Source organism: Asterias amurensis, chromosome 4, assembly GCF_032118995.1.
Source record: "Asterias amurensis chromosome 4, ASM3211899v1".
Lineage (NCBI taxonomy): Eukaryota > Metazoa > Echinodermata > Asteroidea > Forcipulatida > Asteriidae > Asterias > Asterias amurensis.
The window spans coordinates 16,948,610-16,967,348 of record NC_092651.1 but is presented as its reverse complement, the minus strand read 5'-3'; the positions used below and the strand labels follow the sequence as shown (position 1 = coordinate 16,967,348).

Sequence of the window (18,739 nt, the reverse complement as noted above, 5' to 3'; positions counted from 1 at the left end):
TGTTCGCTCTGAAAAGAGCCGGTTTAGTCTCGACGTTTCGAACAGACTCTGCTCGTCTTCAGGAGAAGAAAACGAAGAACACGCTTCAAACATCACTTAGATCTGACTTGTTCATATACATGTACATCTCAGTTTAGCTAGGACTGAAACAGTTGAAGTTAATGAAGTTATAAATAATTATGACAGTGTTCGGGAGTTTACCAAAGTGAGATATACTCCAAAAACTTCAGGGCAATTCTGACCCGGAACTGAGTTCCGAGAGTTGCACGTTCCCAGTTGAGTCTGACCCAGAATTGAGTTTAAGTGAGGCCCCCCCCCCCCCCTTCTGACCCGGAATCTGCGTAAAATCTGACCAAGGAGTTCTTGGAGTGATAGTCATACAAGGGTATGTGCTTTTGTGTATATAGTTTGACCATGGTTTGACAGCATGGAACTACGTCTCTTATATCTTTTGTATTCATTAGTAATACAAAGAACACTCCGGAAAAACATTTACAGACTTGTACAATAAAGCATCTTGACAACTATTATATACTAAAGTACATGTTCTTCTGAACGTGTAAGGATATAAATGTCAGTGGTCATGTACCCGCAAAGGATGGGTTCTATATTATTTTCACGTGAGGGCGCTAGTCATCTTTTTCAACATGTCATTCTTTCTCCATGTGTATCGATGGTTATTAAATTAAAAACGCAAAACTGACTGTTGTTGACCTGTCTTATCCACGAGTCAATCAACACAGTCAATCAAAGACTACAGTCTGGTCCATTTGTGACATTGGTGTCTCCTTCATTGCTACAAAAGGGCACATGACCATGATAAAACTCAACATGAAAAACATACCAAGTTCTAGTTAAAAAACGACCCTTTAAAATTGCTATTTACTTTTTGTAATGGGAAAGGAATGCCGGGGTCTGCTCTCATTTCGCCCAAATAGATCAGCGGCCTCGAAATGTGCCACCTAGTCCATGGACGCGTGCCAGGGCGAGCCTAGGTCCCTAAACCCATTGCTCCATGCTAAACCCAGTCTCCCAGCCAACAATGGAAAACCCACACCGTGTATTCAAAACCAAAAATCACAGTCGTGGTGTTTACTTGAACTTCAAGATCGACACGAACAGAACTGGGTTAGAGATTTTGGTGACAATAAAGGGTGTCATGTACGGCTTCACTGTGAGGAAAAGCTTTTACGTATTGCCATGATGCGAGATGTTTCATGTCAGAATGTGAAGTGATAACATTCAGGTCTGACGTCACTCATAGAACTGTCTGAGGGGAGGGGGATAGGAATGAGCTTTAAGAGTTGTTCTTGCTCAATTATTGCTTGCCTCATGAAATGTCTAATAGGCTAGAGTAAACGTACAACCCTTATGTGAATGTTATTTTTATTGAGTTATCACTTTGACAGCTCGACTATAGCTATATTACTAAATAGCGCGATGCGGCAGTGGCACAACTTCCCAGGAGATATACTAAGCATGGGTTCAGTAAACGAGTAATGACCTGAGTTGCTAGTACGCATTCGCTCATCAGGAACAGGTCACCAGCCAAATGACCATGTCACATACGTTTGAGACTGGTCCTCTGCTATAGCGCGCTTAGCAGAATTGCTAAGCACAGTTTTTCTCGACTGGACAGCTTTTTGAATTTGGGACACGATGGATCACGGGGAACCCAACATGTAAGCCCCCTTGTCAAAGTTGTAGCATCGTGGGAGACGAGCCAAGTGTATAAAGCTTTATAATCTATGTACACATCCATACTACGTGCAGCGATTTATAGTCGGGGCTGCCTTCCTCCAGAAACACCCTCGTGTCGACAGCAATATCGCTGACGAAAATCAGGGGTTTAAACTTTGACCTCACTTGATCGAAAAGGAGAGGGATTTGAAGTGTGTTTTCTCGTCAAAAAAACTTGAACTTATGCCAGAGTCTAAATTCAAATTTTAAAGAAGTACTTTGACGAAGTCAGGTTCAAGGGCTCAGTGGTTTCTGACATGTCCCTGCCCTTCACCTCTGTGGTCCCCGGTTCGATACCCGGACGAAACCTTGCATGTGGATTGGGGTTTTCAGTCCCCACCTGGTGACTGCGTGGGTTATCCCTAGGGGTTCCCCCCCACCTTTCTCAAAGAAAAGTTTGTGTATCTTTCCAATAGGATGCTTTGCCGATTTTGATTCAGAGTGAGAAGTCCAAGCAACTTCCGAGTCAAACGAACGTTGCCTTCGATTTAGACACTAGTAGAAGTTCGTACAACGCAATACAAATTCTCAAACGAATGCTGATAGACAATGTGACAAAGTGGAGTGGTTAAAGTGTAGGATAGCTGAGAAGAGCATCGATTGAAAGAGACCATGTGATAGCGGCGGCTCACGGAGTGCGCCCCCATTACAATTTGAGGAGGCGGACACGGACGCAAGTCTTTGCCGAATGAAGATGAATACAATGTAATTGTTTTGATTACTGATAATAGTTGACTTTCATATCGTATATTTGTTTGCGTTTCTTTGCAGAAACTCAAGAAGGAAAGATTTCGGTTCAGTCTTATACTGGGTGAGTTGAAGCAATCGACTGCAATTCCCTATAAGACGACGTTGGTGGCGTTTATCAACTGCGTCCTCGAGGCCACAGAGCCGCTGCATGACCGGATAAGAATACGAAACGAACTCGTTGGTAAGTCCACAACATACATCACAATCCTATACCAGGCCCGATGCTTCACGGAGGCAACGCAGTCGATGACCTCACATACCTCCTGGTCATTGCCTTCATGCCCTTGAAATGCTCATTGTCCTCGTATGGTGACCTTAACCAAGGAGAAAATGCATTGGTGCCCTTGCCCTTTCAAAAATGAATCATACATGCCTAGGGTTTTGCTTGTTTGTTTGTTAGGTTGTTATTAGAAGGGGGTATAAATGCCAAGTTGGCAACAGCCAATCTCTCATGAAAGACTGTATGTTTCAAATCACCGGTTTCGGTACTTCACATCGTGCGTGCCGTGTGAACACGCTTGACGACCATAGGCATTCACACTAACACCTCACCCATCGTCCTTCAACTAACCCCACCCCACCCTCAGAGTCCTATCAAATTCCACAACACTCGTACTACTATTGGCGAGTTCCCAAACTCATAGATGTTAACGCATGCATGCATTCACATAACATACACAAATCGTGAACACTGAGAGAGAATAAAATACCCCTAGGTTCACACGAACTTGTTACTGTTGGGAAACTCAGTTTTTATGAGGGACTTTTGTCGGGAGGTAAGTGAGTGGAAGACTACAGGCGCTAGATGTCTTCACAATCTTCATAGATGGTATTTTCACAGGGTCCGTGCACAAAGAGTATCACGCTAGGTGTCAGAAAGCTACGCCCTTCAAAACTTATACGCATTGTACAGTAACCAAGGCCACCAACTTTATTGTTGTCAACATGTTGTTAGCAAAGCAACACAAATTTATTTTATTTATGGGTTTACAGTCGGATAGTTTTAAGGCAATATTCTCGTCAAAGAAACGACCCTGGGTGACTCGCATACAAAATTATGCGATTCTCTGCATTGAACTATGGATTTTAAAGTTGTTAAAATGCCATTAAATATATCCAAATACGTCACTGTAGAACACGTAATATAAGCTGCATACAAAATAGTAGTTTTTAAAAAATAACCCTGCGGGGGGCTCAAAGTCGCTAATCCCCGACTTGATAGGGACTCTTGAGCTGTAGATGATTCGTTCTAAATTTTGTGTGATATGGATCACCTGACTTATACCAAGGCCCAGTGTATCTCCATATTATAAGATATTTACAGAGTGGTGGAGATATTTACTCCAGGTACCCCCGTTTTGATGTGCTGTTGCCCCACCCCTTTTTCCTACGACGCATCTGTAAACCCCACAAAATATTGTGGCAAGCTGTTGCATTCTAAAAGACAGGAGCGCCACCGACTGTCGTGTTTAAGCCAGGTTTTATTGGGGGGCAACATAGAGCAAGGAGTGAGCTTTCGCTGACTATTCGTGGTTCTACGAATATTGTTCATTCGATCTGTGTTTAATCAAATGTTGGCACAAAGGAAATGAAAGTACAAATTCAATTCTGTTATCATCTGATAGTCGAGCTATACTCTGCTAGTGAGAACAACTTCGTGACACTCTAAGATTAAAGATTAAAGATTAAAATATTTTATTGTCATGATAAAAAACATGAAATTTGTCTTCCCTGTGTAAAGGAGACTATACAATACATACAAGAAAGGCATAGCAAAAATAGACAACAAGAATAAAATTACAATTTACAATTTACAGATATATACAAATATAAAGATAAAAATATGTGGAGAGCTTGTAAAAAGTACAACAATGAGAGTGAACCAAATTATCTCGACCATCTGCTGTTAAAAAGCTGAATTGCACTGGGGAGAAAAGAATCCTTAAACCTGTTAGAGACCTCTATCTTGAGTTTTGTGTACAGTGCGTGTCAGAGCCCTTTCATTTTATCAAATCTTTCCGCCATGATACCCGAGTGAACGATCACTCCCTATACTGCCTATATATTATTGTAGTCCAGTTTTTCATACAAAACCAGTCCGACCTTGCGACAGGGTTGGAGTTACCCCAAAAGGTCAAACAGCTCGTACGATCCCGACCGTGAGTTTCTTTTAACCATGAACTGTTCATTTCATTTTTCATTTTTATGGGAGAAAAAAAATCGCCAAACAAGTTGGTGTCCAATTGGCTCTGGGGTCGTGCCTAGACAAGGTCGCAAGTATATTCATATCACGCAACCCCCTTTCATAATTCACACGATTTTGCATTGAGTGGTTCTTCAGAGAACCGGCGGGGCAAATACGACCAGGCAGAGGTAATTTCCGTAATATTATTTCGTTTAAAGGCACTGGACACTAATGGTAAGTACTCAAACTAATTTTTAGCAGTTAACCGACTTGGTAACGAGCAATGGGCGAGAGATGTTGACAGAATTAAACTTTGTGAGAAACGGCTCCTAATGAGTTACGCAGTTTTTAAGTAAGAGGTAATTTCTCACTCAAATTGTAAAGTACTTCAGCTGAAGCCTTTTATTATGCATCTGAAAGAAAACAAAGTAATGCAACAAGGGTGTATTTTATATGATTGTTTTCTGGCAGCTTCGATGACCAATTGAGCCCAAATTTGTACAGATGTTTTATTGCACATGTTGGGGATACACCAAGTGAGAATACTAGTCTTGACAATACAAATAGCATCCATCACAGTGTATTAAAAGTGGTGATCAACGGGTGTGTATGATATAGTTCATCGGACGTGACGTTGGTAGATATCTTGGGTTTGTTTGAACCGCACTTGTTCGTATGAGGGGATCCGTGCTGAACTGTTGTTGAACCGTTTTTGTGTTGCTTTACTCAAGTTTCTTAATAGCGCCACCATTCGACAAGACGATGTCATGTTAGAAATCATTGGAATGGTGCCGTTCACCCTTCCGTTAACACCCGACCAGCCAGTGAAGTAATTGGCCCTTTTCTTCGGAAAAGGTCAAAACAAAAACTGTTTATATTTCCTCTGGTGTTTTGTGCAAGTATGTGATTGTCTACTTCAGGTCTTACGTGGAAGTATCTGAAAATGACATTTTGTTTTTCGATCTTTCCTCGTTTGTGTTTATCTTGGTCCTTTCTGTGTGGCTTTAGAGATGTTGTGGTGTCTCACTTGCTTGCAGTGGTTCGTCTTCTCCTTCTTCAACAAGTCTTCTGAAATTTATTTGTGTCTTCTGTCTTCTCGCCGCTCACTGCATTATCCTATCCATGTACTATCCTATTCCACCTCCCCTTTTGGTTGTTGTTCCACCAATGTCTGTGTATTGTGTCTTTCGTTCGTTCATGCTGTGAGGGGCCTTCCTCCCGGGCGGTGTCTTGAGGGTTTACCCCAGTCCGTCCATCCTGTTTCTTTGTTTTGCTCTACGGTGTTCGTTTCGATTTTTGTGTCTTGGAGATGGTCACGCTGGGATCTGATGTTTTCTAAAGTTAAGGGTGTTTTGTGGTGTTTTGTGTCTATTCGTCGGAAGATGTTCGATCACTTGTTTACAGCAGATGTTATTTCCGGTAGAGCCGATGTGTTTTGAAAACCTCTATTGTACATTTTGATGCAAGTTGGAAGGCTTTGAGGTTTGGTACTTGGCGGGAAACAATCGCTGAAGACGTTTAGAGTATAAAAGCGTCGATCACTCGCGACTTCTCTGACGCACCAGTCCCGTCTAATGTTTTTTTCAAAATCCATGGCCCTTTTCGAAACCATGGCTTCGTCGAGTCCAGATTCGGCTCATGCTAGCTTGGCCCCGCGGATGATTGGGCAATTGCGCGTGCTCTGCGTATAGGACGTAGACTGAAGCCGAATCTCAAAACGAAGCCGTGGTTTCGAAAAGGGACTATACATGTAGGCCTAGGCATAATAAGTTACACACAAACATGACAACAATGTACCACAGGCTTTCGGAAAAGACAATATGAATTGCATGTTACACCGCAGGCTGTTATACTGTTTCAGTTTTGAAAGTATTTGTTTTAATGAAATTCAATTACAAACACTGTTAAATTTCTGAGGTGGAGGAGATGGCGTTATGTTACATGTGGTTGGCAAAGGAGACGGAACTTGGCAGAGAGGGAAAGAGGCTAACGAGGAGCAACTGAGGCAAGGTGGGCATACCGGCACGTACACAGGGGTCAGACGGTGGAGCAGAGTGCACCTCCCGGAGGAGACCCTCTCCGTCTTGGGCCCAAGTAGCCTGTCAAAACGGTCCTCGCATTGAGGCTTCACGGCCGGCTCTCTCTTTCTAGCTCTTTCTCTGGCTGTACTTAAGAAGTTCAAATAGCCATTATATAGGGTGGGTTTATAATGGACCCAAAGGTGAAATAAAATATCATGATTGCATTTCACTGACAGACATTTCGGTAAAGGACAAGCAATTATTCGAAATTAATTCGTGACTTCAAAACGATTGAATGAAGACCCTTTCCAAAATCAGATCACTTTTTTTATATGAGAACTTATTTGTCGATTTCGTCTCAGGTACGAACCTTCAACATTTCAGCAGAATGTGCGAAATATTTTCTGAATTTTAATTGACATGTCGACTCGGGGCAGTTTTTCATTGCCACCCCAGTGTGCCACGACAATCACAATCGCGACGACTATAGGCTCTAACCCACAATATTGCTGATCAGAAAGACACGGACTCGAGTTCCGTGCTCATAAAGGCACTGAGCACCTTGTATTTGTGCTTAGAGAAAGGACCACAGATACTCCATGATTTGTGTACCCCAACATAGTGCGTAAACTAACAAATTTGTAAAAACATGGGCTGAATTGAATATTGAAGTTGCATTAAGAAAACTAAAAAACCTCATTGCACACGCTTTCAGATTCCTAATAAAAAGGGCTTCAGGCGTGAAGTCATTTAATATTGTTGTAACGAGAATTTATCTCTTTCTGAAAAACTACGTTACTTCAGAGGAAGCCGTTTCTCACAATGTTTTATCTAACCTTCCTTGCTCTATGCTATTACTGTCCACTGCTCGTACCAAGTAAGTGTATATGCTGAACATTATGTTGAGTATTTACCAATATATAGTGTCCAGCGCCTTTAACAAATACAGAAAGACGGTTTTTTCTGGAGGGTTTGAAATAAGCCAGGTATTCGTGTAATAAACACGCCCCAAGACACAATTGTTTCGCTTGGTTACGTTCCAACTGCGACATGATGATCCATCCTCTCTCTTTAAGAACCCTAGTTTGGGAATGCCTAAAGTTCTGAAGGTAAACCTGATACTGTGTTTCCTTTGATTTGTGTCCTTCGCCATGAGTAGTGCCTGTCTGGATTCAAGGGCGCACTGGAAACTCCTTGTGTGGACGAGAAGTATAAATAAACAACGCAAACATTCAGAGAGTGCTTTTTAAGAACAACATTCGTCGACCAAGAAACATTCAACCAATAACTATAACCCCCATGGGTGAAGTGAAACATTAAGGGGGAAACGTGATAACATTTCCCACTCACCAGTACCGGTCAACACCGCAGACATTTTCAGAAGGATTTTTTGGGGCGAACCATTATACAATTTCTGTCACGCTAATTCTATTTTTTCAAAAAGATAAACAAATTAATGATCATGAAACAAAATGAACCACGGACTGGTTTGAACTCTGGTTCAAACTCTGTATAGATTAAACATAGAGCATGGGTGATTGATTTCTGACAGTGGTTTACACACCTAGGTTTAGGCCCATTTCATAGAGCTCTTAAGCTAAAATATCAAAACATGTGAGTTGTTGTTTTGCCACTTGCAAGAAACGTACAAGTGCCAACCATTGAACTACTGAAATTTCGCTTTCAAACCTTAAAGAAAATAAGGGGCAGAGAATAACATCCGCAAAGGAATGTTATGTTGCAATATAAATAGCCAAACCTTTACGTGCAATCTTGCACATTGAAACAATCTCATAAGTCATAGCACTTTTGTTATCAGATTCAGCACATATAAATAGAATATTAATATGTTTTTCTTTCTCTTGAAATATTGAAACAATATCAGATAAAGAATGGTAGAATCTTTTTTAGCAAGGACCAACCGTTTGTCAAGTACAAGAAAACCATTAAAATGCGATAAACTGTGGGGGTGTTTCTCGCTGAATGGTGGACGTAATTTACTGAGTGCTTGTCACCCCGCATTGGGGACCAGTTAGCCCATAGGGCACATACCAGAGTTGAGTCCCATCCTCCACAACAAAAACATTTCTCAAGGACTTTCTGTCTGACCAAGTTCTGACCCTAGTCAGCTGTGCCTATGCGAACCCCAAGTAACCATGGCAGCTAGGTATAAGTCTAAAGAGAACAGTCAGCTTGGCTGGCAAGACCCCCACGTGAAGAAACCACTTGTGGTGTACAGTGAATGGATGGATCACGGGCTGCTTTAGTGACAGGGCAACAACCGGGGTTCCCTACTCCTTAATGACCAGCCGGCCCCGTCGTTGACCTCCCATAGCCGAGGGGGGAAAACAGGAATCCACACCCGGGGAGAGAGCAGGCAGTGGTGTGGCATACAAAGCCCGAACATTAATGCTGGGGCTCCATTCCACCCCATGATGTGAAACCCCTCTGATGGATACACTCTTTAATCAGAACTTCAACAACTGGGTCATTGTGTCGCGCTGTTTGAGTTTTTTTTCTCTGAAACTTGCTGGTTGTTGTCGCTGCTTTTTCAGAATCTCACATCATCTGATGATTTGAATGTGGTTTGATCACATCGTGGAATTTTAACCCTATTTGTGGACATTGTCCTGCATGATACCGTGCCAAACTAATGATGGACTGTGAACCACAGCAAAAAGAACAGATACAGAACCGTTTGTTGCGTCAAAAATATGTTCAAATAACTAAAACAGGAACACTCCGTTTTTAATGGTGTCTCTCATTTGAATACCTGGATATTTAATAATGCACGAATCTTCCACTTCTTTCCCTGATCCAGGGCTGAAACTGTTGGATGTTCTGTCGGATCTGAGGTAAGTCAATTTTGTTTATGGTCTATTTAATGGTTACTATCATATAATTTTTAAATTATCATGTTGTGAGTCAGCTGAAGCTTCTCAGTCAAAAGTTATATACGTGCGTAGCTTGGTTTTACTAGAACATTGAGTGAGGACCACAATGCTAGAACTATAATGTTAGTTCCGCTCGCTATCGTCTCCACGTACGAAGACGATAGCGGAACGAACCTCCTCTATAGTTCGATGTTCGAGCATGTTCGAGAGGAGTTTATTTATGAACCTTTTATCAGTTGCAAGTCTAAAAAAAGCTAAAAACGAGTCATGTGAAACATTTTACTTCCTCCTCGGTGGAACCATGGTGGAACCATGGAGCAAATACATCTAATGTTGCCACCCTCTGGCCTCTTCGTTGATCTTAAAGGCAGTGGACATTATTTGCAATTACTCAAAATAATTATAAGCATAAAACCTTTACTGGTTACGAGTAATGGGGCTAGGTTGATAGTATAAAACATTGTGAGAAACGGCTCCCTCTGCTGTAGTAACGTAGTTTTCGAGAAAGAAATAATTTTCAACGAATTTGATTTCCACCACATGATTATATTTTGAGGTATCGAAATCAAGCATCTGAAAGCACACAACTTCAAGGTGTATTATTTCTTTGTCGAACCATGGTGGAACCAATTAGGAGAGCAAATATATCTAATGTTGCCACCCTCTGACCTCTTCATTGATCTTAAAGGCAGTGGACCAATTGAGCTCAAATTTCCACAGGTTTGTTATTTCATGCGTATGTTGGTTGAGATACACCAAGTGAGAAGACTGGTCTTTGACAATTACCAATAGTGTCTAGTGCCTTTAAAAGAAACACTAAGTGTACGAGCAAACCGGCACGCAAACAATTACACTACAAAACAAATACATATCAGACGTGGGATTCCTCAGGATTGTTTTCCTGACTTCAGAATTTTCTCAGAAATCTTCTTCTTCTGCAAATTATCATTGATCTTAAAGGCAGTGGACCAATTGAGTTCAAATTTTCACAGGTTTGTTATTTTATGCGTATGTTGAGATACACCAAGTGAGAAGACTGGTCTTTGACAATTACCAATAGTGTCTATATAGTGTCTTTAAAAGAAACACTACGTGTACGAGCAAACCGGCACGCAAACAATTACACTACAAAACAAATATATATCAGATTCCTCAGGATTGTTTTCCTGACTTCAGGATTTTCTCAGAAATCTTCTTCTTCTTCAAATTATCGTGACAGAAGTATAGCAACTACCAAAGGGTTCAAGAAATAGTCCACATTGTGTCCAGAACCATGTTGTATCTCTGATGATTCACAGAGTCTCCCCTACCTACCTCCGTGGTCTGCCGAACTCCTGAATTGTAACATCTTGGAGGATTCGGGTCTAGAAAAAAAGAGGGATACCCCAGACCCACCGCAAGCCATTGTTCAGGAATTTTCACACTTATCAAATCTCATAAATGAAATTGAAGATCTGCACAGAGTTACTCAAAATGGAAGTAGCAAAAAATGCTCCCATGAATTGATTGTGACTGTTCACACATTTATTGCATTTGCACGTGGTCTAAGCATGGTCTGAGCATAGGCATACAACATTTTTTTGTTCTGCTTTCCCCCAACATTCAGCACTAAACCAATTTTTATTAAAACAAACAAAATATATTTCCTCTATACATTAAGTAATTATATTTAATTGAGGCGTGTTAGACCACACGGGACGAATTAAACCAAACCCCCGCTGCTCTGAATACGTTCGGGTATACGATCTCTCACCTACGTTCACCCCACGGCAAGGGCGTTTTGAAACCAGTGAAGACCGCTGGGGGCCAGTTTGGGCTAACGTGGCGAACGTGACACATGGGGCGGTTTGCGCTATCATTCTATCACTTCGCGAGTATTGTTTTAGAAACATACTTTACACATAAAATAAACTATACATGATGGATGGCTCACTTCGCTCGCACGGGTCAAATCTTTGTGCACATGTTGTTTGTTCTCTGTTATTGTTTGACAGATCATAATGTCATGAAGATGATAATAATTTTAAAGAGACACCACATTGTTTTTTGGGGAGGTTGAAAGTAAGTTCATTTACACCGCGATGGCCCCATTTTCATAGAGCTTTTATTTCTTCTGTTTTGTTTTGGTTATTCCGGGTTTTGGTTGTCCCAATTTCATAGAGCTGCTTCAAACGAAAACTTTGCCTCATAATTTAGAAACGAGCAGGATGTTACAAATTTGGTAAGCACAATTTGGTTGTGCTTAGCAACTGTTTTGGGGCCCTGGGCCCAATTTCATAAAGAGCTGCCTAAGCGCAAACAGTAGCTAAGTACAGTAATAATGCTTACTAGATTAAGATTACCAGCCAAAATACCATGTCACTCGTACAGTTTGTGACTGGTAACCTGCTCATTTCCGCTAAGCAGGAAATTGTTAAGCTCAAGTTTCTTCTTAAGCAGCTCCATGAGATTGAGCCCTGGATGCAACGGTAGAGCAATAAACACACCAGTAAGTATCAACTTGCTTACAAAATGTCATAACATAAGGGGGGTCATCCAAAGTAAAGACCACGAAAACGATTTACGTTCTGTCAGAGATTTTATAGTTGCTAATTTCGATTGCCTCATGTAATCGGCTGAACAAAGGTGGTCCAAATGACCTTCAAATGCTATTTAGGACGGGTATAATTTCAGTGGTGGGTTCTTAGTATGAACTTTATAACCAGTGAGCTCTCTCATACTGAAACCTAAGCCAGAATTAACATAACAGCTACACGTGTTTTGAGATGTAACTTCTTTCTTCACATCCCAAGTTGGTTAGAAAATTAAAAAGATTTTGAGCTGTGTACCAAATACGCCAGCATTTTGGTCAAAATCCTCGATTACAACCAAGATAGCAGTGACGGAGTTCAAATTTGCACTAGGTCACTCTGGAGATGTGCCCGCAATATGTTTTCGCCGGATGTTCGCGATATCGAGAGGGTCGGTAATTCAATATTTTCTCGAAGCTCCGGGAAAAGCGGCCATTTTGGATTTGTGTAGTAAAAATTAAATATGCATTTTGACGGTGCAGGATGACCAAGAAGGGTCAGCTGAGCATGCAACATGTCTGTGTGGAGACATGCCCGATTTGCAATACTTTGGGATTCCCAACTGCCTCACAGTTCAGTCACATGGCTCCTTTTTACATGGCTGAGTTGAAAGGGGAGGTCTAACCTACCTGCTCTCTGCTGAATAAGTTTGTTACCCTTTCTTCCAATGTTGGCAAATACCTTTCATGACTTCGAGTCATGTTGAATGATAGGGACATTGTACAAATAAACACAATGCGACTGCACTTGACGAACTGTCTGGAGCACAGTCTTCCAATAGACTTATTGGGTCCATACTTGACTTTATGTTGACAGAAATACGCAAACTTTGCCACATTTGTACGGTGCATATTACACAACTAGTTGTATATGTATCGATGATGAACTGTACCACTTAGCGAAACCATGGAGGTACCTCGGTTGTTACTCAAGCTGGTTATTATAGTTAGTCGAGTCTAAACCAGTCAGCGTGGTCCTTCTCTTCGACTAAAACACACCTTTAAAAACGTTTAGGTCCATGGAATGAATAATATTTAAACCCTTATACCGCTTGTGGTTGTATGTGCCCTCAAGTCAACGGCTTTGACTTTTTAATGCATTTGACATCAAGTTCGCGCTCAAGTGTTGTACAGTAGTTCGTTTATTATACTTATGTAACCTGTGACACCACATCATCAATGGCAGTGGACACTATTGGCAATTACTCAAAATATTTATTAGCAATTAGCATAAAACCTTTCTTGGTAACGAGTAATGGGGAGAGGTTGATAGATGAAGTAATGTAGTTTTCGAGAAAGAAGTTATTTTCCACGAATTTGATTTCGAGACCTCAGATTTAGAATTTGAGGTCTCGAAATCAACCATCTAAAAGCACACTACTACGTGTGACAAGAGTGTTTTTTCTTTCATTAATATCTCGCAACTTCGATGAGCTCAAATTTTCACAGGTTTGTTATTTTATGCATATGTTGAGATACACCAACACAATTACCAATAACGAGTCACAGAGCCTGGACTTTATGCAGGCACGGTTTGTACACAACCCAAAGTAAGAACACATCAAAACTTATATTTTATGAAGATAAACACCGTCCGATTTTCATCAACATTTGTAAAGACAACACCTCTCACTACCTTGGCTGTGGTTAATTTTCTTATTATGACATAATAACCAGTGTACTGCATCTTGCCTGCCAGTAATTCCCTGGAATGTAGAATGTCGTTCTTTATGTAAACTAGGGTTATTACATGGTCTACCACGTTGATCATTTCATACAGTGCAATAATATTCACCCCAACCATGCAGGAACCACCGAGCACGGTTTGGTCATTTTTCACTCATCTCTGTTGCTTGTCACACAGCAACCGATCGCTACTTCTGACAAGTCTTGGAAACATTATATCGTACCCATGGGCATTGAAACATTTCCGTCTCCATAGTCGTATCTTAAAGGAACACGTTGCCTTGGATCGGTCGAGTTGGTCTTTGAAAAGCGTCGTAATCGTTTTTTTTTATAAAATGCATGTGGGTAGAAAGATGTTTTAAAACTAGAATACAATGATCCACATAAACATGCCTCGAAATTGCACGGTTTTCCTTTTACCTCGTCGACTAACACGGTCGGCCATTTATGGGAGTCAATTGTGACTCCCATAAATGGCCGACCGTGTTAGTTCGCACAGTAAAAGGAAAACCATGCAATTTCGAGGCAAACTTGTGTGGATCATTGTGTTCTACTTTTAAAACATCTTTCCAACCATATGCATTTTATAAAAAACGGTTACAAACGCTTTTTATAACCCAGCTTGTCCGATCCAAGGCAACGTGTTCCTTTAAAGCTTAAAGGGGCTGGGTACATTTTGTAGGACACAAAACAAAAACCACCACACATTTACATTAAACTTACACAGTTAAAAGATAATGAAAGTAGAAAGCTTCCCTTAACAGTACTTGCTGGGGTGCTGTCGTTTTTGAGAAACGAGTAAAAAAAAATTCACGAAAAATATTTTAGCATGTAGAACGGATTTACGCGACCTCTTGAAAATGTTGCTCTGTGATTTTCATTTTTTGTTCTTAAAAAAAAACTTGACGACTTATGAAGATGAAACTTCTACAGGTAAAATTACATTACATTGCATCTTCACAGTGAGTAGGGATTCATGTCTTTTAAGAGGAATGTCAATTCCTACCTTCAGCTTCACTGAGTTTAGGCATGTCTATGTTTTGAGCCTTGTTTTGGGCGACTTGCATTAAAAAAAAAAAAAAAAAAAAATTGCCAAAAAACTTCATCTACAAAAGGTATCAATGGGGATGGGATTGAAGGAGACTTACGTGTGAATATTTTGTCTTCTCTCATTCTATAACTTCTTATATAAATAATTCATGTTACCACATTAATGCAAATGGAAGAGTAACCTAACATCATCTTATGTTTTAAATGTTAATTGTATCACGTGCTCAACGGTAATACACGATGTCGTATACCTAGACTGCATGTAGAGCACAGCAAATAATCAAAGGGTAATTTTTGTATAGGGACACTGTTGACATTCTCCACAACCGTTGGTGGCGCTCGTCATGTGCTTTCCACTAGCTTTAGAAGAACTTTCAATAATCGTAATGTTTAGTCGTTAAATCATCATGTTTTTTAATTGGCCTATGTTTTGTCAAGTTCTTTGTTATTATTATTTGCCTTATTTTTTATTGCTGCGATCGAATTGAGCCGCGAAATGTTTATGGGGTATTTTAAAAGACTCGACTTCATGAACTTTCATTACTTTTTTCATTTTTTTTTTCATTTTTAGGAAAGCATAATCTTTCTATAGCCTAGGCTACTCGGTAGTTAAAGGCAGTGGACACTATTGGTAATTACTCGAAATAATTATTAGCATAAAACCTTACTTGGTAACGAGTAATGTGGAGAGGTTGATAGTATAAAACATTGTGAGAAACGGCTCCCTCTGAAGTGACGTAGTTTTCGAGAAAGAAGTAATTTTCCACGAATTTGATCGTAATCGTAATCAAGCATCTGAAAACACACAATGTGACAAGGGTGTTTTTTCGTTCATTATTATCTCGCAACTTCGACGACAAATTGAGCTCAAAAGTGCAAAGTTTTGTTATTTTGTACTTTTTTTGTGTGCATATGTTGAGATATACCAACTGAGAAGACTGGTCTTTGATAATTACCAATAATGACCATGGCCACTGCCTTTAATGACCGGTGGTGTTGGAAGCTATATGAGAATGATGTTTAGTAAACTAATACGGGTACAACCATAATAATTTATAACATTTCTTTTTGGGAGATGTGTTGGTTCATTTCCCGTTCATCTATTCTGTCGGTGAAGCCAATGACTCACAGAAAGGCGAACTTAATCACTGTACTAATTAGCCTAGAACCCCATGGAGAAAAGGACAATGAAGTGAGATTCAGTTTAGGTGTGGGAGGAAACACAAGATAAATATTTTAGGGGAAAACCCACGCAGTCAGCAGGTAGGAACTGAAAACCCAATCCATATATAGTGCTGAAAGAAACCGTTGTGGTCTCGATGTTTCAAGCAACACATTCTGCTTGTCTTCAGGAGAAATATATCACCTTTTTTGCTTGTAAACTATAACCAACCATGAACCAACCAAGTACTTTGTATTTAAAGGATGTGCACAAATTTAAAGACAGTGGACACTGTTGGTAATTGTCAAAGACCAGTCTTCTCACTTGGTGTATCTCAACATGCGCATAAAATAAGAAAGTTGTGAAAATTTGAGGGTATCAGTCGTCGAAGTTGCGAGATAACAATGAAAGAAAAAACACCCTTTGTCACACGGAGTTGTGTGCTTTCAGATGCTTGATTTCGAGACCTCAAGTTCTAAATCTGAGGTCTCGAAATCAAATTCGTAGAAAATTACTTCTTTCTCGAAAACTACGTCACTTCAGAGGGAGCCGTTTCTCACAATGTTTTATACTACCAACCTCTCCCCATTACTCGTTACCAAGTAAGGTTTTATGCTAATAATTCTTTTAAGTAATTACCAATAGTGTCCACTGCCTTTAAGATTGAAAACATAATTGTTCACGGAGTTGGACATGACTTGAATGGTATAGAGATGGTCATAGTGGGAAACCTTCCTTGTGATAGTTTTGCTTATAATGTTAGAAATGAGTAAACAATTGTTCTTTATCGCACACAGCGTCCAAAACCCGATGACCGATTGAGCTTGGACTGCCATAGGTTCATTTTGTTCATGTACAGGTGTATTTTAGGTTACAAACGGTGCAGAAACTAGCCTTGCTCAAGGCAGTCGCATTATTCGCTCCGAAAAGACGCCGCTGTAAACCCACCCGTATACCCTGTGCGTGGTGCGTGCGATCACACCGCATGACCCACCCGTATACACACTGTCACATCGTACGACTACTGTGCACACAAGCCATCCGCACTCGTACCACTAACCGCATGCGGAGGCCGTCTGACGGCCTCCGCATGCGGGCAGCGTACGGGGGCATCGTGTCGTGCGATGTTACGCACAGTGAATACGGGTGGGTTTTTATACAGCGGCGGTCTTTTCTCGGAGTGAATAATACGACTGCCTTGAGCAAGGCTATGCAGAAACTAGTCTTTGAAAATTTCAAATGTTCTTAATTTCCTTTAACGTATAGTTTGAATCTACAACCATTTTATGTTTCATTTCTGCTGGATGATCTGACCTTTACACTGGGTACTTATCACAGCCGGCACTGCCATCTATCACATACCACCAAGTCTCAAAACCGTGCTTTGTTTTTTCGGACACCTGGGATTCAGAACTTGAACAATTTGGTTATAAAAAAGGCTTTCATGGCCAAAGCTAAAAGGACGGACATACCGTGTGTTTATAGTACTCTTGTGAATTGCATTTCAAGGGCTAGGAAGGTTAAACACACTATGTTGAAATATTAGCCCCTAAATGATATGTTACTGAGTGTTAGAAACAATCAACAGTTTCTGATATACCTTAGGGAAGGTACCACTGCCCCACTTTTTGGATACCTCACTGGAATGCCCGTTACATTAAAATTCTAACGAAAACTAACAGCCACATTTGGTAATATTTGGTATGAAGCAGTTACAACTCAAATGTCCTTTTAGCTCCCAAATGATATGTTACTGAGTGTGAGACAACAATCAACAGTTTCTGATATACCTCAGGGGAGGGAACCACTGCCCCACTTGCTGGATATAAAAGTATCAACAAAAACCAACAGCAACATTTGGTAATAAATGAAGCAGTTAAAACTATATCAATTATATCATTTTTGGGTGAAACTATAAAATATAGGCCAAAGTTCAGTCGACTCTCGTCAAAAACAAGGTCACTGAGACCATGGAAAAGGGACCGGAGAATGGCAAAGTTCCAAGGAACGTCGTTATAAGAGACAACGTCGTTATAAGAGACGACAAGGAACGTCGTTAAAAGAGACGGCAAGGAACGTCGTTATAAGAGACATCAAGGAACGTCGTTATAAGAGACAGACAAACAGCACAGATGAGCAGAAATGAGATTCGGGACTATACTCTTAAAATGAGAATCTCTTTTTGGATGTTCACTGTACAACGATGGTTCGCTGAACATGTGGGACTGCAGTATGGATTGTCAGTTTGAGATTTGCGTTCGTGCAAAAATTTCAAGTAATATTTTTGAACACATGTGGTTTCGGGGCTGCAGAGTATACTATTTACTGTTATAAATTGTTTTTACGTGCTCTTTATAACGATGGTTCGCTTTAGGATGAAATTTGCTTACGGGCGAAAACTTTCCGGGTTAATTTGTTTTAAACAGGTGGTTCAAATTATGCTACAAGTTCCTGTAAATTAACATCAATTTTAGAAGAAAACAAACTGTGAATAATAAACAAGATTAACTATGTTTGCCAATAACTTTTTAGTGATTGGCCAATAGGATTCGGGACTTAAGAATATACTCTTTAAAAAAAAGTTAACTGTTCATGACGTGCTCTTATATTAACGATGGTTCGCTGTAGGGTAAAATTTTCTTACGGATGAAAACAGGTGCTTCAAATTATGGTACATGTTCC

General features: G+C 40.4%; 1 protein-coding gene across 1 annotated transcript in view; it reads left to right on the top strand.

The window, feature by feature from the left end:
• Positions 1-18,739, top strand: part of LOC139935946 (uncharacterized) — a 119,012-nt gene that overhangs the window by 60,147 nt on the left and 40,126 nt on the right. Inside the window, exons 4-5 of the mRNA XM_071930595.1 lie at positions 2,512-2,671; positions 9,518-9,551. Coding sequence (XP_071786696.1) covers positions 2,512-2,671; positions 9,518-9,551 — 194 coding nt within the window. The remainder of the gene's footprint in view (positions 1-2,511; positions 2,672-9,517; positions 9,552-18,739) is intronic.